The sequence below is a fragment of the Phocoena sinus genome, chromosome 3 (genome assembly GCF_008692025.1).
Source record: "Phocoena sinus isolate mPhoSin1 chromosome 3, mPhoSin1.pri, whole genome shotgun sequence".
Taxonomy (NCBI): domain Eukaryota; kingdom Metazoa; phylum Chordata; class Mammalia; order Artiodactyla; family Phocoenidae; genus Phocoena; species Phocoena sinus.
Window position 1 is genome coordinate 11,532,486 of NC_045765.1, and position 23,379 is coordinate 11,555,864.

At 60.6% G+C, this 23,379-nt stretch overlaps 3 protein-coding genes across 7 annotated transcripts; 1 reads left to right on the forward strand and 2 right to left on the reverse strand.

The window, feature by feature from the left end:
• Window positions 1-5,856: 5,856 nt before the first annotated feature.
• CRLF1 (cytokine receptor like factor 1) lies at window positions 5,857-21,050 on the forward strand. 3 transcript variants are annotated; one of them, XM_032625585.1, is made up of 9 exons: window positions 5,857-6,097; window positions 10,720-11,001; window positions 11,338-11,467; window positions 11,635-11,804; window positions 12,818-12,975; window positions 13,110-13,278; window positions 15,206-15,393; window positions 15,507-15,549; window positions 16,067-16,409. In XM_032625585.1, the coding sequence occupies exons 1-9, from the start codon at window positions 5,986-5,988 to the stop codon at window positions 16,078-16,080; spliced, it is 1,266 nt and encodes a 421-aa protein (XP_032481476.1). In that variant the 5' UTR covers window positions 5,857-5,985; the 3' UTR covers window positions 16,081-16,409. The 3 variants fall into 3 exon arrangements, with proteins under 3 accessions (XP_032481476.1, XP_032481474.1, XP_032481475.1); XM_032625583.1 differs by lacking the exon at window positions 16,067-16,409 and adding an exon at window positions 19,080-21,050 and having other exon boundaries at window positions 5,942-6,097; XM_032625584.1 differs by lacking the exon at window positions 16,067-16,409 and adding an exon at window positions 19,080-21,050 and having other exon boundaries at window positions 5,943-6,097; window positions 15,502-15,549.
• Window positions 16,655-19,064, reverse strand: REX1BD (required for excision 1-B domain containing). The gene is given in 5 exon segments (XM_032625594.1): window positions 16,655-16,886; window positions 17,440-17,589; window positions 18,563-18,697; window positions 18,700-18,801; window positions 18,804-19,064. Coding segments are annotated over 5 exon segments (414 nt in total). The 5' UTR covers window positions 18,826-19,064; the 3' UTR covers window positions 16,655-16,881.
• Window positions 20,897-23,358, reverse strand: UBA52 (ubiquitin A-52 residue ribosomal protein fusion product 1). Of its 3 annotated transcripts, none has more exons than XM_032625595.1 (5): window positions 23,295-23,358; window positions 22,280-22,393; window positions 21,930-22,016; window positions 21,180-21,282; window positions 20,897-21,094 (listed from the first exon to the last, which is right to left on the reverse strand). In XM_032625595.1, exons 2-5 carry the CDS (start codon window positions 22,380-22,382, stop codon window positions 21,001-21,003), a joined length of 387 nt encoding a protein of 128 aa, XP_032481486.1. In that variant the 5' UTR covers window positions 22,383-22,393; window positions 23,295-23,358; the 3' UTR covers window positions 20,897-21,000. The 3 variants fall into 3 exon arrangements, with proteins under 3 accessions (XP_032481486.1, XP_032481487.1, XP_032481489.1); XM_032625596.1 differs by having other exon boundaries at window positions 22,280-22,390; window positions 23,295-23,338; XM_032625598.1 differs by having other exon boundaries at window positions 22,280-23,296.
• Between the last annotated feature and the right edge of the window lie 21 nt (window positions 23,359-23,379).

The window sequence follows — 23,379 nt, forward strand, 5'->3', positions numbered from 1 at the left end:
TACAAACCTGGGGGATCTGGTCCCTGCTCTCCCAGACTAGGGGCCCCTCGGCCTGGGGCTGAGAGGGAGGCGGCACAGAGATGTTGATAGGGGTGATGGGGTGCTGCTAAAATTTCTAATTCTCATGGGAAAACTTGGGACAAGCAGGAACACTTCTGACTTCCATCGCACTCCAAGGTGACAAGAGTGTAGCCCCATGAATCTTGGGTTAGGAGGTCCCCCTAGCTTCCTCTCCGGCAGGCATGGGAGTGAGGGCTCCCCTCTAAGCCTGAGATCTTGCAAAAATGACACCCTCCCTCTCTCTGGCGTGCCCCGCGCAGGTGTCTGCCGCCTGCGCATCTTCCATCCACCCTCTGCCTCAGCAGACAGGGCGGCAGCCACTCGGGGTTTGCGTGTCAGAGGGCGCCGTAGGTTCCGGCCGAGGAGGAGGGGACTGGGGGGGGGGGGTGATGGCTGGCAAGCCCCCTCCCCCGGCCGGCCGCCGCCCTTTCATCTCCGCGCCTCGGCCAGCCCCCACATGGCTTAATCAGGCGCGGCTGTGCCTGGCGGACCCTGTACATCTGGATCCCCGCGCGGCCCTCCCCCGTCCCGCCCCTCCCGGGCTAGGCTGACGCGACCCTGCGGCTAGGGCCTCCAGCCTGCGGTTTGCGCGAGAGCCAGGGAACCCCGCATCTAACCCACCGCGCGCCAGGCCTGCGCCTTGGGAAACAGCCATTGGTTATGACCCATACTGTTCCCCGTTTCACAGGTGGGAAACCTAGTCCCCAGGACCCTTCCGCAGAGCCAGGTTTCAAGCCCACACATGTCAATTCCAGAGCCCAGCGCGCTGAAGCCGTCCACAATTACTGTTCTTCATTCATTCCAAACAAAACACTTCCCAAGTGTTTTCTTGTAACAACCTATAAGGAAGAGCTGGCAGCGTTGTCCAATTTACAGCTGAGGAAATTGAGGATCAGGGTGGCAAAGGGGGTCGGCCCAGGTGACAAGCGAGGGAAGCCAAGGGAGGTGGGCAGACCCCTGCCAAGACTAGGAGGTGGGGAGTCAGGGGAATCGGGCTTAAGAGGCGTTTCTTAAACCACAACAGGAAGGAAGGAGACCCGCGCCTTTTTAAAAGCGGAAGGGGATGGGGCTTCCCTGGTGGCGCAGTGGTTGAGAGTCCGCCTGCCGATGCAGGGGACACGGGTTCGTGCCCCGGTCTGGGAGGATCCCACATGCCGCGGAGCGGCTGGGCCCGTGAGCCATGGCCGCTGAGCCTGCGCGTCCGGAGCCTGTCCTCCGCAACGGGAGAGGCCACAACAGTGAGAGGCCCGCGTAACGCATAAAAAAAAAAAAAAAAAAAAAAAAAAAAAAAAAAAGCGGAAGGGGAAACTGAGGCTGGAGGAGTTGGGACGCTGGCCTAGGTCGCTGGAGAGGAGTGAGAGGGTTTGATTGCCTCCCACTCACCCCCTTTTCCGCTGCAAGAGGCCGCCTGGGGCGGGAGCGGAAGGAGGACTTGACCCCGGCCCCCCAGGTGAGCCCCCGCGCCCCTCCTGCCGTTCCCGAGGGAGCAGGTCCAGGTGAGGGGCAGGCGGGCCGGCGGGCGGCCGGGGTCGGGTTTCAGGAAATCCGCCAACATTCCTTCGGGGCTTAAGAGGGAAAGTTGACTCGGCGCCGCCCCTCGCGCCCCCCCCACTTCCTACCCCCCGGGGCGGCAGGCGGGGTGGGGGGGCGGGGGGGGGCGGGCGCTGCGGCCGGCCTGGGCGTGAATCAGAGGCGGGCCGGGAGTCCGGGAAGCGGCAGCCGAGGTCAGGGCGGGCATCGGACAAGCGCCCTTTATCCCTTCCCGCCCTCGCCACGACCCTGCTGACCCCCACCCCCAAGCCGGGTACAGCCTGGGGAGCGGGCACGGCTCCCTGGCGCCGGCGGCTTGCAGACAGTGGGTGGGGGGAGGGGAAGGGGCACAACTGTCACCCCCAACATAGCTGGCGCCTCCTGGAACCCAGACGTCTGAGGTTCTCCAGGGTGCAGAGAGGCAGGGAACCCAGGCCTCCGAGGCCCGGTAAACACTGGCCCTGACCCAGACACAGGCAGCTCTTCACTCCTGAGATCTCACCTCCAATGCCTATGGGGTCTGGATTTTTTTAAGTATAGACTGCACAAAGCTTGGGACCCAGGCAACCCAGCTCCCCAGGCTGAACTTCCAGGGTGGAAATGATAAAGCCCCGCCTTCCCTTGCACACATGTCCTGAACCTAGGTTCTGCTGTCCCAAGCCCACGTCCAGGCGAGACCCTCACTGTCCCTGCTTCCTGGGCACACGGGCCTGGAACACAAGGCAGCTAATCCCATACTGAGGGGTCTCAACATGGGAGAGGCAGCTCTGTGCCCTCCTCACTCCCAATGTGACCCTGAAGGGGCTGTTACCACTGCCTCTCCCTGGGGCCCCCTCAGTGCCCTGGAATTATGCAGGGAGCTGGGCTGGAGGCTCTCCCCTAAGGTAATCCTTAGGTGCAAAGACTGAGGAGCCCCTCCCCCATGTGGGGCCCTCCCTCCATCTGCCACCTCAGTACATTCCCAGCCACCTTCAAGGACTTGGGTCAATATTTGTCAGAAGTTCCATCAACGCTCATTCCCCTTCCTGCACAAAGAGGTGGTGGGACTGATGAGGAAGGGGTTAAGCCACCTGGAGAACCAAGGGCAGGGAAGGGTGCACCTAGAGGCCAAATCACTTTCCTTAAAGTCAAAGGCTTGAGGTAAAGGTCACCCAGAGGGCAGAGGGTATGCTCCAAGGAGGGGCTGGGTGAACAACCCATACCCTTCTACAGGTAAGGATCAGAGAGGGGTGGCTACCAGGTTGGGTCACACAGCAAGTCCAGGGCCTGGCTGGGACCCCAGACAGCATGATTCACTGGGACTGAACTTTCTTGCTACTCTGAGGCACTGAGAATTCTCCATCCTTTCATTTTGCAAATGTTCACTGAGCTCTTCTCCTGTGGCCCTCACTGGGCCCAGCATGAGGTCCTAATGGCTCTCAGGGTGCTCACAGTCTAAAGAAAATATCTCAAGAGAAAGATGATGTTCGAAGAACTGTGTTACAAAGATAATTTAAAAAGGAGAAGGGGATGGAGGGTGCCTGGGTAGGTTGGGGGACCCCTCTGAGAATACTTGACCTGTGACCTGACAGAAGAGAAGGTGCTAACCGGTGGAAGATTTGGGGGAACTGCATCCCTGCAGGGGGAAAAGCAAATGTACAAAGACCCCCTGATAATAAGCCTATGTGTTTGGGAGAAACGGGTGCAGGAGCTGGAGTGGAGTGAGGGAGAGGAAGAGAGATGAGAAGAGAGGAGAAAAGGAGGGGGGAGAGGGTGGCAGGGCAAAAAAGACCTGCTTTGCTTCTTTTAAAAGCTCCTTCTGGGGCTTCCCTGGTGGCGCAGTGGTTGAGAGTCCGCCTGCCGATGCAGGGGACACGGGTTCATGCCCCAATCCAGGAAGATCCCACATGCCGCGGAGCCGCTGGGCCCGTGAGCCATAGCCGCTGAGCCTGCGCGTCCGGAGCCTGTGCTCCGCAACAGGAGAGACCACAACAGTGAGAGGCCCGCGTACCGCAAAAAAAAAGAAAGAAAGAAAGAAAGAAAAGGCTCCTTCTGCCTGCTGTACAGACAAGGGCAAGGGGATTTACCCGGGAAGCCTAGGAGGAGGCTGGGCGGCATCCCAGACGGAGATGGTGGGGCCTGGAGCCGGATGGGGTGGAGGAAAGGGGTCCGAATCTCAGAATGGGGATGTGTTTTGGAATCAGCCAACAGGATTTGCTGATGGATTGGACGTAGGGGATGAGCGAAGGAGAGAGTTGTCACGCGCACCTCCAGGTCTCTGGCCCGAGCACCTGGGTGGATGGGGGAGCCTTCTCCCGAGACTGGGGAATGACTGGGGAGGAGCAGAGACTGGGGAGGAAAATAATCAAGATTTTGCTCCAGAAGCCTGAAGTCCTCCAGGAGGGAGTCAAACGTTGCAGGACAGAGGTTGTGGGGGAGGGGGTGGTATATATCCTGGAAACACAATTCCAGCCAAGAACTGCCACCTCCACTTAACTCTCTGGACCACCTGGCAGGTGGGACTATGGCCCCATTTTTCAGAAGTGACAAACTGAGGCTCCAAAAGAATGTGCCCCCGGTGCCAGACACTATGCTAAGTGTTTAGACCGTGGAGCCTTCTGCTACGTTGCAACTTCCCACAGAAACCCTTAGGCTGGCTAGGAGTCACCCACTGTGCTGAGGAGGAAACTGAGGCAGAGAGGCCTGGTGTGCCCCAGTAAACGACAGTGCAGTATGCCAGGGCTTTACTCTCTCCTTCACAAACCCATCCAGCGTCCAGAATGGGGGACTAGAGGGGCGCACCCCGGACTCCATCCTTTAATCCTCTTTTCTGACAGTCTGAGGTCTGAGTTGGGGACCCAAGTAGCAGGGGTGGAGGGCAGCCGTGAGCAAACGCGATGGGAACTCCTGAGACCTCCTCAGACACGTTTACCTGCTTGGCTGGTTAGGGACCAAGACGGAGGGTCCAGATCTCTAAGGGAACCCCTGGAAAGGGGAGTTAGAGCCCTTTCCCTCTGAGGGCACGCGGCTGGGGGCAGGGCTGCGACTCTAACAGCCGGGCTGAAGGCGGCCCCGGAACTCTCATTTCAGGCTCCCCCTCCACCGGGGCCTTGGAGGTCAGGAGCCCTTTTATCGTGGGCGCCCGAATCGGGTGGGGACCAAGAGGAGGGGGGTGAGGCGCCCGGGCCTGGAGGGGTCCCGAAACCCAAGCAGTGGCCAAAAATAATAACACGGAGAAGGATCCCTATGCAAAAAAAAAGGAAGACAAACTATGCGTCGCTCGGGGCAGCCGGCGTTACCTGGAGTCGGCGGGCGGCGGCCGCCCGAGCGATTAGTCACTGCGTGGCGCACCCCACCCGCGGGCCGCTGAGCGGATTTTTCGGTGGGGAGCGGTGTCAGCGAGTCGGGGGGCGCCTCCTTACCGCTCTCCTCCTGGGAATCTGTCCTGCCCCGCATACGGGACCCGCGCAAGCCCCCGTCCCCTTTCCCACGGGGGCCCATTTCTCCCAGCCTCCCCACGCGGGAACTCCCTACTGAGGCCCCCGGGTGCCCCCAAAGAACCTCAGCTCGGTCCCGCTCGAGGGGGACAGCTGAGCCAGGGTAAGGTCCAGGGACGCTGTGCCTTGCGGCTTTTTCTCCGTCTTCCCTCCAGCAAAGCCTGGGGCCGAGGCTTCGCGCGCTGGAGGACCAGAAGAGGCGGGATGAAGTGGGAGGGGGAGCGCTGGGCCAAAACCCGTGGGACCCGCGCGCCGATGGCGTGGGGCGGGAGGGAGGACGACTTTTAGGCCCCTGGGGAGGAAGGGGGGCTGGAGATGGGAGCAGGCGGGGCTCAAGGACCGCTCAGTGGGGGGCGGGGCCAGAGTTCGGGTGGGGGCCGAGACAGAGGATGGGGGGGGAGGAGCGGGCGAGGGCTGGGGGGCCTCAGGGGACGCCGAAGGGGCACATGGCTGAGAGCAGGGTGCAGGGAAGTGGGCGAGGGTATGGAAACCCGACTGGGGGCTCCAGGTCCCAGATTCGGGGTAGGGAGCCTGGAGCTCGCGGGGTTGGAAAGGGAGGTCCCAGGTCGGTAAGGGTAGAGTGGGGAGTTTGGGGCTGCGGGAAAGGGCGCGTGCGGTGCGCGGCGGGGCGGAGGCCGGACGGGTGGGGCCCGCGGTGCCCGCGGGCTGGCGGGCGGCGGGGAGGCCGGTGCGGGGCCCGCCGCTCGCCCCCCCCCGGGGGCCGGGCCGGGGGCGGGGCCGGGCGGGGCCAGCGGCGCATTAGCGCCTTGTCAATTCGGTTGCTCAGACTTGCTCTGGCCTCCGCGCCCGCGCCCAGCGACGTGCGGGCTACTTGGCCCGCGCCCCGCCTGCGCCCCGAGTCCCTCGCCGCCGCCGCTGCAGCCGCCGCCCGCCGCGCGCCCCCGGCAGCGCCGGCCCCATGCCCGCCGGCCGCCCGGGCCCCGCCGCCCAATCCGCGCGGCGGCCGCCGCCGCTGCTGCCCCTACTGCTGCTCTGCGTCCTCGGGGCGCCGCAAGCGGGATCAGGAGCCGGTGAGTAGCCGGCGCCGTGCTCCCCTCTTCCCGCCTGGGCCGAGAGCGTGCGCCCCGGGGGCAGCCGCGGGGGGAGGGGGCGCGGGCGCCACCTGGACGGCCCGGGAACAAAGGAAGGCGCCCCCGGCGCGGCCCTCGGGGCATCCTCACCTGTGGGGCGCACGGCGCCGAAGTCCCCTGGCCCGAGGGTCCGGCTTCCGCTGCCGAGGCCTTTTTACCTGGGCTCTCCTCTGGAGGACGCCCGAGTCGGCCCAGGGGGGTCGAGGGGCCGCGCGGCCTGGGACCCTCTGCACTCCAGGACGCGGTGGGCGCACGCGATAGCGTCTGCTGACTCGGAGACGCGGGGACCGCGGGTCACCGCTCTTGGGCGGCGGCGCACGCGGTAGGCGCGCTGGGTGCCGGCCCTGAGCCGGGCCCCCCCGGGTGGAGGGATGAGCCCCGTGAGGAAGGCGGGGCGGGAGGGGGCCGCTCTGGCCGCCTGGCGCGCGGCCCGGGGTCCCCGGGGACGCGCCTCTCCGCGGGCCGGCGCCGCCGCCCTCCCCCTGCGGGACCCCGCGCGCGGGGGTCCATGGAGTCCTCTCCACTGGCGGCGCTCAGAACTGTTCCCGGCCACGCTGCGCCGGGCTAGGAGACTCTAGCGAGAGAAATCTTTGTGAGAGAGTGGGTGAGAGTGAGAGGGAGCGGGACCCAGCGAGTCCGGGCACCGCAGGCCCAGCCGTTGTTGGGGGGAGCAGCCACCGGGAGCCCACAGCCCCCGCAGGCCGAGACCCCCGCCCGGGTGGGAGCGCCTGGCCTCCGGTACTCTCCGGTCCCCCACCCAATGCACACCCCCGCCAGGACACGGTCTCCACATCCAGACCCACTCTGGGACACACCCAGAGACACACAAAGACTCACACTGGCTTGTGGCCCGTCACCCTCGCCCTCAGATGTGCACACACTGCATCCCAGATGTACATTCGCACACCATCGGGGCGCACACACACATTCCATCCCTGACACACACACATTCACGGTCACACTCTTTCCGAGGGAGAGGCAACACAGGGCACGCACGCAGGCACAACCTGCCCTGGATGTTCGCAGTCACTCCACGCACCCCATCCAGGCACACAAGTCGACCCGGGTCGGCAAACACTGCACCCCAGGTGGGCCTACACTGCACAGAGCTGTTTGCAGGCTCCCTGCGGTGCTCTTTCAGAAAGAGCAGGGTCCGGTGTCCTGGAGGCACTTGCTGAAAGCCTAACATGCCCAAGGCTCCTGGGCAGGTGAGGGGCTGTCCCAGGCCCTTCTGGGGTTCCTGATAGCTCTGCCAGGCAGTGCGCAGCACCTGTGAATGCCACCTTTAGTGGCAGGCTTTGTTTCCCAGCCAGCAGAGCGGCAGGCAAAGGTGGTGGTGGTGGAAGGATTGTTGTGCGTGTGTTTTTTCCTTTAAGGGGGAAGAAATGAAAGATTCTCACACCTCGGCAATATGTTTCTACTTACGGTGTGGTGTGTCTTAGCACCTGACCAGCAGGCGGGTGGGTCGTAAAGCGTCTGCAGGTACCAGCGGGACAGGAGATGGGGACCCCCATGGGGACCCCGGGTGGAGGCCACCCTCCTGCCTTGTTTGCAGAGAATCTCACACTTTTCCCTTTTAAAACACATGGTGTTCCTTTTTAATAACGGCAGTGGCTCCAGATTGGGAAGGGGGAGAGAAAAAACTTTTAAAGGCCCCAGCTCTGCGGGAAAGGCGGGGAGGCAGGGAGCAGGGGAGGGGGGCTGTCCAAAAGCCTAGCCCAAGGATCTGCTTAAGGGAGCCTTCTAGGAAGCCCCCCAAACCAGGCCAAGGGCCCTCCCAACCTCAGTGGGCTGTCCCCAGCTGCTTTGCCTGGGCTGGAATGTGTGCCTCCTGGTCCCAAATGCCTTGGCCCATTGTCTGGGGAGGCCTGGAGGGAGTGCACCAGCCAGCCAGGGACCCCAGAGCTGGGAGGGGCCCTAATCCCAACAGTTGCTAGGCACTGCAGTGTGCTGGGCCCTCTGGACGTGGTGAGCTCATCTCATTCATCTCCCCAGCAGGTAGAACGTATTATCCTCCCATTATACAGAGGAGGAAACTGAGAACAGGGGAGGGGAAGCCAATTGCCCAGGTGCCCCAGCCGAGATGGGCACCCACATCCCAGGAGGAGAAGGTCTCCCTGTGACCTTTCCTGCTGGAGCTTGGGGTGCGGGACTGGCCTGTCCAGGCCCGCCTGGCCTTGCCCTCTTGCCCTGTCCCCCGCCCAGCCCTGGGAGGGCAGCTGCAGCTGCTGGCAGGCAGGCCACACCAGCCCAGGCCAGGCTGGTGTGGCAGAGGGGCAGTGCCACAGCCAGCCAGGACCCCCCTGAGAGCCCCCTTCCTGGACTGGCCGTGGGGGGTGAGTGGGGGACAGGAGGGCCGTGACCCACCCCTGGAGGTTTGAGAATGGGCCTGGGGTCCGGGCAGGCCTGGCCGTGCCTCCCACCCTGCTGGGGGGGGCCCAGGCAGGAAGCGGTGGGTGGGCCGGGGCAGAGACGCTGGCACGCCCGAGTTCATGCTGAAGGAATTCCGAATTAGCGGGCGGCTGGCTGCCTGGGACCTCCAGGGCGGCCCCCTGGCCCCCCGCCCCCCAGCCGCCCCCGCCTCCTCGGCTCTGGCCGGCACAGCCGGCTCCTTCGCACGGACGCTGGGACCTCCGGCGAGCCCTGGGCCAAGCCCCAAACGCAACTGCGATCCCAGGCTCCAGCAAGACATGGCCCTCAAGCCAAGTTTGCCCCGGAAAATCGTCAGGGCTGGCCCCGGGAACTGTGTCCACCCCATCTCGCCCATTTGGGGCAGTGAGAGCCAGCACAGGGCAGCCGCTGGCATTTAGGGGCCTCCCAGGGAAACCAGGATCACCCTGTCCTTGGCTGCCAGGGAAGCTGGGCTGCCCCTGCCTCTCTGCCCCCCTGCAGTCCCTTCTTACAGCTGCCCAGTGATCCTTTTAAAATATAAATCCCTCCCTTGCTCAGAACCCTGGAATAACTCCTCCCTGCAGGTCTGGCCCCCTGCTAACCTCCCAGACCTCATTTCCTACCACCCCTGCCCCCCCAGTATCTTTGCACTTGCCGCTCCCACTGCCTAGACACTCTCTTTTGTATATTTTCATGGCTACTTCTTTCACTTTATTCACATCTCAGCTCAAATGCCACCTCCCCAGACAGGCCTCTTGGGCCATTTAGCTGCCACCACTGATTCGTGCTTTATTTTCTCCCTTACGTGTTCTCCTAGACATTTATTTGTTCTTTTTCCTACTGCTCCTTTGGATTCAAGGTCCAAAAGGGCATGAATTTTGGGTATCTTGTTCACCATTGTGCCCTCAGGTCCTGGCACACTGTAGGTGCTCCTTGAATGAATGAATGAACGAACAAATGAGTGAATGAGTCCTCACTACCACTCTTAGTGGAGGGAGGGGCCCCTTCCCAAAGTCTCAGAGAAGTAAAAGAACTGGGTTAACCTCCAGAGTGACCTGGGGGCATTCGAACCCAGCTCAGCCTGGCTTAAAGATCCCATAGGGTTGTCCTTAAGACAATATTTTCACTCTTCTCAAACAATCTCATGTGGCTGATACCATGATGCCTACTTCCCAGGTGGGGAGACTGAGACTCAGAGGGGCATCAGGGGCTTGAACTGTGCATCCCCTCCCCCTCTTCTGTGCCTTGGTTTCCCCTTGGATAAAAACAGCTCTCTTTTAAGCTCTCATCTTTGGACTAGAAGGCTTCTCCAGTGGAAGGCAGGAGGAAAGGCATCAACCACGGCATCCCAGAGGCCCCTGTGCCCAGCACCCAATTCACACACAACCCAGTTTAGGAAGTCACTTCCCATCTGATCTTCCCAGTGGCCCTGGGGACCGTGATTTTACTTGTTCCCATTCTGCAGATTAGGAAAACTGAATCGAGGGAAAGCATGATGCTGGCAAGTCCCTTTGGATGGGGGTGGGGAGCCTAGAGCTTGCCACGGTCACTTTCAATTCCAGTGGCAGTGCAGAGACCGAGAAATATAGGTTTAAATAGTGTGCCCTTCTTCTATTTGGTGACCTTAGGCAAAGGACTCCATCTCTCAGAGCCTTGTTATTTTTTTCATCCATAAAACGAGCAGGATTCTAGTAGGGGTCAGAGCACCCCTTTTTAGAAGTGCCTTCCTCCCCACAGAGACACATGTGTGAGGTTCTGGGGGTAGAAGAGAAAGAACACACAATCTGTTACTTCTAATTGTCAAAAATAAAATGGAAAAAAAAAAAAAAGCAGAGTGTGGTGGTTGTCAGAAGTATGTGCAAAGCAAGAGGTACTTGGATCTGAGCGAGGTTTGTAACCACTCAGAAAGCCCTGAGCAAGTCAGTGAGGAAGTGCTTTGGGAGGACCTGAGTTGTGGAATCAGACGGTCCTGAGGCTGAATCTTGGCTTTACCACCAACCTTGGGTTTGTCACTTGACCTAATAGAGCCTCAGTTTCCTTCTCTGTAAAACGGGGACAATCATATAAAGCTCCTTTGCAGGACTACCGTGAGTCTTGGAGGGCCTAGGATGGTGGGGGATGCTCAGGGCAGCCCCATCCCAGGCCTGACAGGTGCTCCTCTCTGACCCCAGACGCGGCTGTGATCAGTCCCCAGGACCCCACGCTCCTCATCGGCTCCTCCCTGCAGGCCACGTGCTCAGTGCACGGGGACCCACCAGGGGCCACCGCCGAGGGCCTCTACTGGACCCTCAACGGGCACCGCCTGCCCCCTGAGCTGTCCCGAATGCTCAACGTCTCCACTCTAGCCCTTGCCCTGGCCAACCTCAACGGATCCAGGCAGCAGTCGGGGGACAACCTCGTGTGCCATGCCCGTGACGGCAGCATCCTTGCCGGCTCCTGCCTCTATGTTGGCCGTAAGTGGGCCCCCAGGACACCTAGGGGTAGCTCTTGGGGGCAACATCTCCCTCTGGAGAGGGGCATGAATCACGGGTCCTCTGGTCTGGGGCTGAACGATGGGTATACTGGCATAAGTTGAGAGGTACAGGCCACTAGGGTGGGAATGAGAACCTGGAGACCATCCCCCCCACAAGACCATCCTCAAGAGAGCCATGCAGGTGGTCCTGCCAACATCTGCTCTGTCCATCCTCCTTCCGCTCCAAGGTGGGGGCCCCAGCTGGCAGCCAGCAACTCCCCCTTTCACCTGTCCACGGCCCATCCAGACCCTCAGCCCCTGCACCCCCCTTCCGCAGTTCCCCCAGAGAAACCCTTCAACATCAGCTGCTGGTCCAAGAACATGAAGGACCTGACATGCCGCTGGACGCCGGGGGCCCACGGGGAAACCTTCCTCCACACCAACTACTCCCTCAAGTACAAGCTGAGGTCGGTGGTGGCCCTCGGGTGACATGTGTTCCGACCTGGCTGTGTGGCCTTGGCCACGCCTTCCCTCTCGGAGCTCTGGTGTCCTCTCTGCACTCCGGGGCTGCTGGGGGGAGGTTTGGGGGCCCAAAGGGACCCTCACATGTCCTCCTCCCCTCCCGCCCCTGCAGGTGGTATGGGCAGGACAACACATGTGAGGAATACCACACGGTGGGACCTCACTCTTGCCACATCCCCAAGGACCTGGCTCTCTTCACACCCTATGAGATCTGGGTGGAGGCCACCAACCGGCTGGGCTCGGCCCGCTCTGATGTGCTGACACTGGACATCCTGGATGTGGGTGAGCCCTACCCCCCCCGCAGGGCCAGCCTGGCCCACCTGGGATCGACCCCCTCCCCCTCGGCCCCCACCAGCCCAGCCACACTGCAGCTCAGCTGAGGTCTGCGCTGCTGGTTGGGTGGGAGAAGCTAGGCATCCACCCGTCTGTCCCCAGCCCCCTGAAGCGGCCAGGATACCCCTACTCTGTGGAGAACACCTGGCCTGGCTGCCTCCCCCTCGGCAGCCCAGGTGTGCTGAGGGGGGCCCCCGGGGAGCTGGGAGGGGGGCGCCCAGGTCTGGAGGCGCCCCAGGAAGCAGCAGCCTGTAGCTGGGGGGGGGCGTGCAGGCGGGAGGCAGGAAATGGATGATCTGCGAGCAGAATTGGGCCTAATCTAATTAGGGTGTTTCTCAGCCCCAAGCAGGCCTGTGCCTTAACCCTTTCGGCCCCTCAACAAGGCCTCAGGGGAAGAGGCCAGCCCTCCCTGCTGCCCAAAGGGCTCCCAGAAGGTTCCTCAGAAGTGTTGCAGTGACTCCGTCCTCCTGCTTCCCACTTTGCTTCCTTAAGTCCTGAAGCTGCAGTGGGCATGTTCTAAGCCTCAGTTGTCCCTTTGCACCGAGCAAAGCCGTCACGTTGAGGACCTTTGTGAAGTTGGAAAGAGCAGGAGGTGGGCAGTGGGGGGGTCGGGGGGAGCTTCCCAGGAGTCTGGCAGCCCGAGGGCTCCCTGGTCTCCTGGGCATAATAATAATAATATCATCATGCAGGCAGTGTCTGCTTTTTACATAGTTCCCTGAAGATAGGATTATGTTTCTCCTGTCACAGATAATAATGGTGATAACAGCTAACATTAATTGAGTGCTTCTAGGTGCTGAGTGTTTCCTGAATATTATCTAATGTAATCCACCCGTCCTGAAGGGGGGAGAGGGGAGAACGGAGGCAGGTGCCATCTAAGCCACGTTCCCTGGTATTTGGACTCAGACAGGGACCAGCCAGGTCCAAAGAGAGCCCGGTGACTAAGCCCCGCCCCGCCCCCCTAGTGACCACCGACCCCCCGCCAGAAGTGCACGTGAGCCGCGTAGGGGGCCTGGAGGACCAGCTGAGCGTGCGCTGGGTTTCACCGCCTGCCCTCAAGGACTTCCTCTTCCAAGCCAAGTACCAGATCCGCTACCGAGTGGAGGACAGCGTGGATTGGAAGGTGCCCGCACCCACCCCCCAGTTCCGCTCCTCCCTCCTCCTCTCGCCCCTCCCCACCCCAAGCTGCCCCTGCCTCTGACCCTGCCCTTGCCGCCCAGGTGGTGGACGACCTCTGACCCTGCCCTTTCTGCCCAGGTGGTGGACGACGTGAGCAACCAGACCTCCTGCCGCCTGGCGGGCCTTAAGCCAGGCACCGTCTACTTCGTGCAAGTGCGCTGCAACCCCTTTGGCATCTATGGCTCCAAGAAGGCAGGGATCTGGAGCGAATGGAGCCACCCCACGGCTGCCTCCACCCCCCGAAGTGGTGAGCACCCCAACAGGGCTGGGTGGTCCTGGGACCAGCCCCAAACCAGTCTGGGCCTCTGTTTCCTTGTTTCCTTCAAGAGAGCAGAGGTCTCAAACTCTTGGCCCCGAGGGCCAATTGTGGCCCTTGGATCTATTTTCTTGGCCTGTCATTTGGAAAAAAAAAGTTTGACCTACTGGCAGACTTTTAAAAACAATAAGTTAGAACACAAATATCCTAGATTCCCTAGAAAAATTGTCTAGAAAATGTAATAGGACGCAGCCAGAGTTACTCCACAGCCCCCATCAGCAGAGGCTGCCCCTTAAGTCAGGGCCCTTACTCTTTCAGTTGCGCCATCCCCACCTGGCCTGTTTCACCCACATGTACCCCTTCCCCAGCCCCTAAGGGCAAGTGAGTTTGAGACCCCTGCTTCTAAGATGATGGGCTGCCAACTCTCCCTATGACCGGCTTTGATTTCCCCTTCTGTTAAAGGTAGCGGGACGGGATGATCAGGGGCTGGGTCTGATTCCCTTTGCGGTCGGCGGGGGGCGGGGGGGGGGAGGTATCTAAGCCCATGGACCTCCCTTCTCTCCTTTGTGAAATGGTATGAACTCTTATTTGGTACGTCTGGCCTCAGCTTCCCTATCTGGAAAGTGGGGATGGTAATCATGCCTGCCTCAAGCTACTGTGAGGGTTAGATGAGAGATAACCCATGGAAAGTGCTCTCATGGTGGGTGCCACCCAAGCGTTTGCAAGTGGTAGTTACTGAGACTCCCATCCCCTGCTCCCCTAGTGGTTTCACCTAAGAGAGGGCCCCTTTTCTGAGATGAGGACACCAAGGCCCCAAGGTCACACAGGGATCTGAACTCAGTTCCCTTGAAGTCCTGGCTCATGCTCCTGGGGTGATGGGGAAACCAAGGCCCAGAGAGGATCCCGGAGTCAGGGAGTGGCAGAGCAGGGCTCCAGCCAGTTCCCCAGACCCCATCCCGGGCCCCTCCAGGTTCGGCGGTGGGCGGGAACTAGCACAGCTGGGAGGGGCCTGAGCCTTGGCCCCTGCTCGTGCCCAGCACCTGTGATTCTTGCACGTGAGCCAGCAGGCGGCTGCGTCCGCTGGGGAGGCTGGGGAGGCCAGGAGAAGCCGGCAGGGGCGGTGGGGGCCGGGGCTGTGCCAGGGCCTGTCAGCGGGTCCCCGGCGTTATTTATGACGTGAGGCCAATGTCCTTATCCACCAGCCTGCTCAGGGCTGGCTGCGGCCAGCGACTGGACCGACAGGCCGGCCTCCCACCTGGCCCTCCTGGCCCACTCCCCATCCAACAGGCTGTACTCTCAGGCCTGTCCTGGGGGCTTGCCCCTCCCCCTCAGAGCCACCTCGAATTCTCTGTCTCCCTTCATCTCTCTGTCACTCACTCTCTTTCTGTTTCTATCTTTCTGCCTTTCTTGGTTTCTGCGTCCCTACACCCCCAGTGTCTCTGTCCCTCCCTGCTCTGGCTCTCCATCTCTCGAGCCTCTGCATCTCCTTGGCTGTCTCTCATTGCTTTCTCTCTCCCTCTATCTGTCTCTCCTTGCCTCCATCGCTCAGTCTCTGTCTCTCTCTCTCCAGCTCTTTCTCATCAGCGTCTCTCTCTTCCTTCCTCTGCCCCCTGCTCTGTCTGCTTCTCATCCCTTTGGCCCTGGCCTCTCTCTCCTCCCCCGCCCCGCCCCCTTCCACTCACACCTGGCTCAGGCCACGGGAATCGGGTTCCTAGAGGGGATGTGGAGGAGGAGCCCCTTCCTTCCCCTGCCCCCTATCTCCTTGGGGGCGCAGCTGGGCTGCAGTGCAGGGCTGGGCCGTGGGGAGGATCGGGTCCCATAGAAACAGGGAGGGAGGTGCCCTAAGGGAACATCCCTCTCCTGCCCGCGCGCGCCCTCTGCCGGGCGCGCCCTGACGCTGCCTCTCCGCCCCCATTAGAGCGCCCGGGCCCGGGCGGCGGGGCGTGCGAGCCGCGGGGCGGCGAGCCGAGCTCGGGGCCGGTGCGGCGCGAGCTCAAGCAGTTTCTGGGCTGGCTTAAGAAGCACGCGTACTGCTCGAACCTCAGCTTCCGCCTCTATGACCAGTGGCGAGCCTGGATGCAGAAGTCACATAAGACCCGCAACCAGGTAGGAAGGAGGGACGCCCGGGCGAGAGGTGGAGGGGTGGGGCCAGGGGGGTAAACGAGCTGGGGAGGTAGGTCCTCAGCCCTCAGACACTGCCTCCTTCCTTCCAAGCACAGGACGAGGGGATCCTGTCCTCGGGCAGACGGGGCGCGGCGAGAGGTAAGGGGGGCCCAGGTGGGTGGCCAGGCAGGGAGACAAGGGCCCCTCCCGGTGGCCGTAGGCCACGGGCCCTCCACCCTCAGCCCTAGTTACTGAGGTGCAATCCCTTCCTCCATTTCTTACCAGCATTTACGTTTCTCTTATCAGCGTTTACGTTAACACCTACTGTGTGCCTGCCCCTGTAGCCCTTAGTCTAGTAAGAGCATCCAGACCCCTTTAAAATGTCCAGAGGGGAATGTCATCCTCAGGGATGAATGCACATAGCCACCTGGTAGCATTATATGAGCGCCTACTGCATACCGGCCCTGTGTCAAGCACATTACCTGCAGGACACCCCATGGAATAGATATTACTTTTCAGGTGGGAAAACCGGTGCCTAGAGAGGGGCAATAGCCTACCCAAGGTCACCCAGCTGAAAGTGGTGGAACCAGGACCTGAACTGGGGCCTCCTCATTTGCTCTGTGCTCCTGGCCCCTCCCAGGCTCCTTGCTAAGCCTGGCTTCCCCTCTGCCTGCAGGTCCTGCCAGATAAGCTCTAGAGGCTGGGGCTGCCCTCCCTGCTGCATGGAGACCCAGGGGCCACCCCCAGACTGGGGGCCACCTCTGTACCCTCACCTCAGGGTGCCCCAGCCCTCTCGGCAGCAGCTGGGGTGAGCACTCTGAGCTCCGAGGGCCACAACAGCTCTGGCCTCCACGTGAGGTGCACCCCAGTGGGGGGATGTGTGTGAGGGGGGCTGAGCTTCCCAGAACGCCTGCCAGGGCTGGGGGTGAAAAAGGGTCATTACTCCCCCCTACCCAGGACCACTCCAAAGAGTCTTTTTAAATAAACAAACTATTTAGGTGCCCTGACTGTGAAGGTGAGTTTGGGGCTAGAGTGGCCTAGGGTGGGGGCTGACGAGGAATCCTGATGACCCTTTGGGATGGGAATCTTGACCTCCCAGAATTTCTGACTCTCTCCATGATCTGAAATATCTGGTTCCAAACTCCTTGGAGAGTGTGATTCAAAACACCAGAGTTTTTACACTCATGGAGTGGGGGAATCTTGCACCTGCCATCCTTGGCTTTGTGGGATCCCACCGCAGCACAGAGAGACAGTGGAACAGCTGCAGACGAAACGTTCTTTAGGTTCTTTATTATGAGAGGTGAGGCGAACTTGGAGAGGGTCAGTGGTCCGGTGGGGCATGACCCCAGCCAGCTGGCAGTCGGGGCAGAGCGCTGTATTTCCCATTTCCCATCTCCTTTGGCTTGTCCCTGGGGAGCCACCATCACTCTGCAGATTCTGCATCAAACCTGAGATCCTGGAGAACCTCGCTGATCGCTTCCATGGTTTTAATTACCCTACAAGAGTGGAAGGGAACTATAAATAAAACCCAGATGGGGCGAATTAGCCGCCGCTGCGCAGCTCCGAAGGGGCTGTAGCCAGCCCCGGGCCCTCTTGCCTGCCGCCAAACCTCCAGGCAGCGCTAGCAGCCAGAAGGACCATTTAGGTGCCTGGGAGGATGGGTGGTCCCACGGGTCCCGAGTGGCAAGAGAAAAGGCCATCTTGGGTGGGTGTGTGCCATCAGGAAGGTGTGCAGGGTGACTGTGGCACATATCCAGTGGGTGTGCACACGTGTGCGCTTGGGGGGCCAAAGGAAGGAATGTGCAGGCGTGTACCGGGTGGGGCCTGGGCGACCATGTCCAAGCTCGGAGTTGAGCCATGTGAGCAGGATTGGTGTGTATGAGGTGCGCAGCTGTGTCCTGGGAATGCACAGCGAGTCTAGTGTGAAACTGCATAGCCTGTGCGCTGGGGGAATGTGTGTAGTACATCTAGGAGTCACCGAGTGAGTACTCTGGCGTGCGCACCCTAAGGGTCGTGTGCGGATCTGCCCTTGCCAGCCCTGGGGCGCACCTGGCTGGGGGTGGGTGCCCAAGGGTGCATGTGCAAATCTAGCATGGTCAGCCCACTGGGAGGCGGTGCTCACTTCATCTTCAGCTGGTGCATCTGCAGGTTGTCCTGCCCGGTCAGCTCTGGTGTCCCCATCAGCTGCAGCAGGGCCACCTGGTTGGGGAATAGGCAGCAAGGAGGATGTCACAACTGGCAGAGGCCACCCCCTGCCCTCCCACATAGTAGGTTAGAAGAGACACTGAAGCACCGGGAAAGGCAGCGCAAGGATGGGGCCACAGCAGGTGCGAGTCTCAAGGGGCAGTACTTCGCGCAGGAGGAATCTAGGATTAGGTTTAGGGGGGCTCCTGAGGAGAGGGGCCGAGTGGGCGGGCCCTAGAATCAGTGCAGAGCGCAACATGGTCATGGCCTCCTGTAGGCGGGGAAGGGGAACAGTGGTGAAATCTCAGGCAGGGATAGGTGGGCGGGGGCGGGGGTGGGGTGGGGTGGTTGGGTTGTGAGGGTTGTGAAGTAGGCGGAGTCTCAGGGACCTGCCAGGGAGTTACAATCCCAGGGTGGAAGTAGACCGGGATTGGGTCTCTAAAGCAGCGTGGCCTGGGAATCCCAGCGTAGAGTGATGTGGGCGTGGCTTCGCGTGGAGTTGGCCTGGGAATGGTAGTGTATCTTGGTCAGGATTGGCTGTAGAGGCAGAGTAGGCTGGGCCTTGGATCCCTAGCGGGAGGAACAGGCCCAGAACCTAGGCTGGGATCGAGGGTGTACCCGGAAGAGGACCTGGCCTGGAAATCCAAGGCCCCCAATCAGCAGGGGGTCGAGTACCTGGCCTGGGGCGTTGGGACAAGCCAGGGCGGGGTAGGAGCATTGTAGGGGCGGGGTCTGGGATAGAGTGGGCGTGTCCTGGGACTAAAGATCTGGATGAAAAGTGGGGGCGGACAGGAGGGGGCTAACCCTGAGACTCTCGAGTGAACTTAGTGGATGACTGAGGTGGGGCAGGAAGAGGGGGTGCTGGGGCGCCAGGGGCGGGGTTCGAGGGGACGGAATCTGGCCCCTCCCCCAAGGGGTGCACAGTGGGCCAAGGCCCGAGAGACAAGACGAGGAGTAGGGGGATACATGGAGCGGGGCGGGACCTAACCGTGGCCAGGCGCGTCTCCTCCAGCTGCTGCAGCCTGCGCACGTGGCTCGCGAGCAGCGGCTGCGCTCGGGGTCCGGCTAGCTCGGCCTCCACCGCCAGCACCTCCCGCGAGGCGGCGGCGAAGGCCTGGGTCACCTCGTGTACTGTGCTCCGGTAGCGCGGAAAGTCGTAGGGCGGGCCGCTGCTCAGGTACTGTCGGTGGCCTCTGCGGCAGGCGGGGATCCTGAGGCTACGGCCCCGGCTCTCAGGCCCTGCACCCGCATCGACCACCTGAAAGCCCTCCAAGTGTCCCCTAAACCCCAGAGTGTGGAGGACGTTCTGACGCCCGCAGGGTAACCCGAGACGGGCCCACCCCTGCGCACGCGGAAGGGAGCGATCTGGTCTCCCCGCAAATCCCGCTCCACCTCTGACACCGCGGCCCAGTGGGGACCCAGTTCCTCCCCCAAGGCACGCTCATCCCCGGAGCGGGCTGTGGGCTAACCCCTCCCCTCCCCTACGCCCTCACTTACTCCTCCAGCCGGCGGAAGGCCTGCGCGCGCTCAGCCTGCAACTGGTGGATGCGCTGCACCAGCGCCCGTATCGCGGCATCTTTCTACGGGGCGAGGGGCACGGCTAGGGTATGAAGCCGGCGCCCCCGCGCCTGCACCGCCCGCCCCGCGCCTGTTCCCGCTCGGGCTCGAGCTCACCCAGGGCCACACCAGCTGCTCGCGCTCCGGGGCTCCAGTGGCTTCCGCATCACCGGGCACCGCGGGGACAGCGGACTCTGCCGCGGCCTCAGTGATGATCATGACTGCGCAGCTCTGGTCCCACCCGGGAGCAGGTTGCTCCGCTGCGCCTGGCGCCCCCTGCAGGCCCGGAGGCCTCTGGAGCCAGCTTGTGGCGACCAGCTAACCTAGAGACCCCAGGGGAAGAATGGGGAGCGAAGACTGGGGGCTTCTCAGGCCTGACACCCTCCACCCACCTCCACCCCTGTGCTTGTTCCCGACCGGCGCCTGCTTTAACGTTTTCGACCTTAAATGTACGGTTCTGTATACAGCAAGGCTGTCCTTCGGCTTGTTTCTATGCAGCTATGTCAAAACCCGACTTCAGGGCTTCCCTGGTGGCGCAGTGGTTGAGAGTCCGCCTGCCGATGCAGGGGACACGGGTTCGTGCCCCGGTCCGGGAAGATCCCACATGCCGCGGAGCGGCTGGGCCCGTGAGCCATGGCTGCCGAGCCTGTGCGTCCGGAGCCTGTGCTCCGCAACGGGAGAGGCCACAACAGTGAGAGGCCCGCGTACAGAGAAAAAAAAAAAAAAAACCCGACTTCACTTCCTCACATCCCATCCCCACTAATATAAAAAAAATTGAATCCAAGAAGTGATAGCCATCATCTAATGCCACAAGGTTGTGACAAGAGTGGGATTTGAACACAGGTTCTGACACTGGAGAATTCAAGTCACTGGCACCCACAGGTTCTGTGTGAACTGCTTTGAAGAGGGGGGCCTGTGCAAAAGGCCCTGAGGTGGGAGTCTGGTGCAGGCCTGAGGTCAAGGGTGGGGGATGGGAGAGTTCCTATTAAGTACAGAGAAGGCCTGGGAGCTGGACATAAACTGCCTAGTTTGAGCTTCAGGAAGCTTCCTCCTCCCTTCCTCCTCCAGGAGTGGACACAGGGTAGACCAGAAAGATGGTGGTGGCCTGGCCTTAGGGAGGAGGGGGCAACTGACAAAAATGAAACTCAACTGAGGCCTGAAGTGACAGCCTTTAGCTGGCACTCCAGGTCTCAGCTGTTCTCAAGCATCACCGTCTAGGCCTGGGTTGTCACCTACAGGAAGCCCCAATCACCCCAAGACAAGCAGAAGCATGGCGTTGTCAGGGCACTACCAGCCCTCACCTGGCAGACATCAGTCTTGGGTGGGACCCAGGAGCTCCTAAAGGTCAGTCAAAATTGAGAACAGGTATTTTACGCTAGGTGGGGTGTTCCTTCCTACCCCACCATCCACCTACACCCGAACACCTCCAGGCCCCAGACGTGAGGGTTGTTAACGTGCCTGAGCAGGTCCCACCGGTCCCTAGGCTGAGGTCTTTATTCCCATATTACAGGTGACAAAATCCAGACGGTCGGGCTCACTTAGGCTACGTGGCAGAGGGCCAGGAGGGAGACTTGCCTGTGCTGTGGTTATGACAACTTCAGACATGAAGGGCAGAGACCACAGCCCACTTTACTGGTAAGACAACTGGAACCCAGGACAGAGGACCCCCAAGAGCTATGAAGAACTGACTGACAGGAAGTCCCTAAGGGAGATGCCCGCACCTCAGCCACCTCCCCACTGGACAGACCAACCACATGGACACCAGTTACTGCTCCAGTCAACGAAAGGGAAACTTTACTGAGGGCCCAGGGCCATGGGGCTTAGGCAGGAGGCCACCCTGCGGGCAAAGAAGCAGCCGGTGGAGGGGGCTTATTTGACCTTCTTCTTGGGGCGCAGGTTGTTGGTGTGGCCACACTTCTTCTTGCGGCAGTTGACAGCACGGGGGTGCAGGCGAGCGTAACACCTGTGCGAGGACACGAGCGAGTCGTGAGGGCACATCCCGACCCCCACCAGGGCCAGCCCACACCCCCAATCTGAAGAGTACATACTTGCGGCAGATCATCTTGTCGCAGTTGTATTTCTGAGCGAGCTGGCGAAGGGAAGGCTCGATGATGCCACCTCGCAGACGAAGCACCAGGTGCAGGGTGGACTCTATAGGAAACGAAGGGCAGAGAGAGACAGTGACTGAGCCTAGGCTCACCACCTCAGTCCCACAGGTGCAGGGCAGCCTCCAGTGCCCTGCAGACCAGAGCTTCTCATGTGTGACAGGGACACATCGGAATCCGTTGCGTGTTCTATGTGTAGATGGACACACCAGCCCAGCCCACCCCACAGAACCTCCACGTTTTTATTTCCCACCAGTCCTCGGGGAGGCTGAGACTAATATAAATATACATCAACAGTGGTGTCCATCTGGGTTTCCCCAAGGGCAAGGCAATTTCTAAGTGGTGCGAGGACGACCTTTTATTTTCCTAGGTAAGACATTTAAATCTTTTGCTGCAAAAAGTGGTGCCGATTTTCTTTATAGTAACCACGCTGAGAAACACAAGAATTAAAGAAAAAAAGTGAATAAGAACATGAGAAACCATCGCCATTTGGAAATCCTGGTGGAGATCTTGAGATGGCTTTCCAGCGATGGAAACAGTACCTTACAAAGCAATACTCCCTAGCCCTATCTGATCCTCACCTTAAGAACAATCCTCCTCTACAGCCCCCTCCCGGTGCTGAAGAGGCTGTTAGCTACCCATCCTGGGTCCTAGGCCTCACTGAGGTCCTGTCTAGCCACCCCACCCCCGTACCTTTCTGGATATTATAGTCTGACAGAGTGCGGCCATCCTCCAGCTGTTTGCCCGCGAAAATCAGACGCTGCTGGTCAGGTGGAATGCCTAAGAAGAGAGCACTTCAGTTACTAAAGCTCTGGGAAGAATACTACCAGCAGATCTCCCCTCCCTCCACAGGGCTGTGCCAGGATCACCCAACTGTCAAAAGGGAAAATGAGGTAGAGCGGACAAGCTACCTTCCCAAGATCACACAGGGGAAGCACTGGCATGGCTGAGATCTGTTCAAGCACCCATTCGCCAAGGGACAGCAGATCCTCAGCGCTGAAGGGCCCCTATTTTGCGGAGCACCCAGCCCCAACCCAACTCACCCTCCTTGTCTTGGATTTTAGCCTTGACATTCTCAATGGTGTCACTGGGCTCGACCTCTAGAGTGATGGTCTTGCCCGTCAAGGTCTTCACAAAGATCTGCATCTCTGCGTCTGCTAGGGAGACAGGGGGGAGAATGGACGGATGGAGTAGTGAGCACTGAAGGTCTGAGCAGCCCGAGCTCACAGGCTGGCCAGCCTTAGTTCCTGACAGCCCTGTGCCGGCATCGACTTCAAATGCAGGCCTGCCCCAGTGCCTGTTTCCTTCCACCCTGCAAGCCAGCAGCTTCGTCTTTAAAGATGGAACGAAAAGTACAGGTCTACGGCACCACCTTGCCAAGAACGGTCTGGAGGTCCCATCCTTCCTCTCCTCCGCCAGCCCCCAGTCTTCCTGCAGCCGGGGTGGGAATCCCATCTTAGTAGCAGCCCCCCAACACACAAGCTTTCCTCCCTACAGTCCCTTCTCCTAATTCCAAGCTCAGACACCCAAAACTTCCTTCTGGGTTACGCCCTAATCCTCAGACCACATTTCCTGCCTTTGATCCAATCCATAAGTAACAACAGCCAACCACGTGCCTGATACTTGTTTACACAGGTATTTCCGTTTTTTCACTTTCCAAGTCTAGAAAACGGCTGCTACTACCAGACTCTACTTACAGATTTAGAAAAGGAAACAGAGACCCAACTCAAAGGCTTAGTATTTTTAAATGGACTGGCAGAGTGTCTGCCACGAGACAAAGTTACAGTTAATACTCCTCCCCATTAAATCGGATCTGCCCCGAAGGACACATCCTCGCCCCAAAGCCTCGTCAGATAGCTGAGGCCGGCGGAGCGGGCAGGCTCCTCTTCCAAAGGCCGGCTTCCCTCCCGGGGCCCAGTTCGGGCTCGGAACCCGGCCCAGTGTGCCTTGCTAAGCCGCCCCACAGGGCCTAGCTCGCCTAGAAGGAGTCCAGGCCGTCTCCTCCGCTGCCTGGGCCCCCGCAGGCTACCGCCCAACCCTGCCCAGGCCATCACGTACCTGCTCCGTCGTCTCGTTGACGAGAAAGAGGGCGGTTGAACCGGAAACCGCCGATTCGCCGCCGAGGGCGCCTGCGCACCGAGCA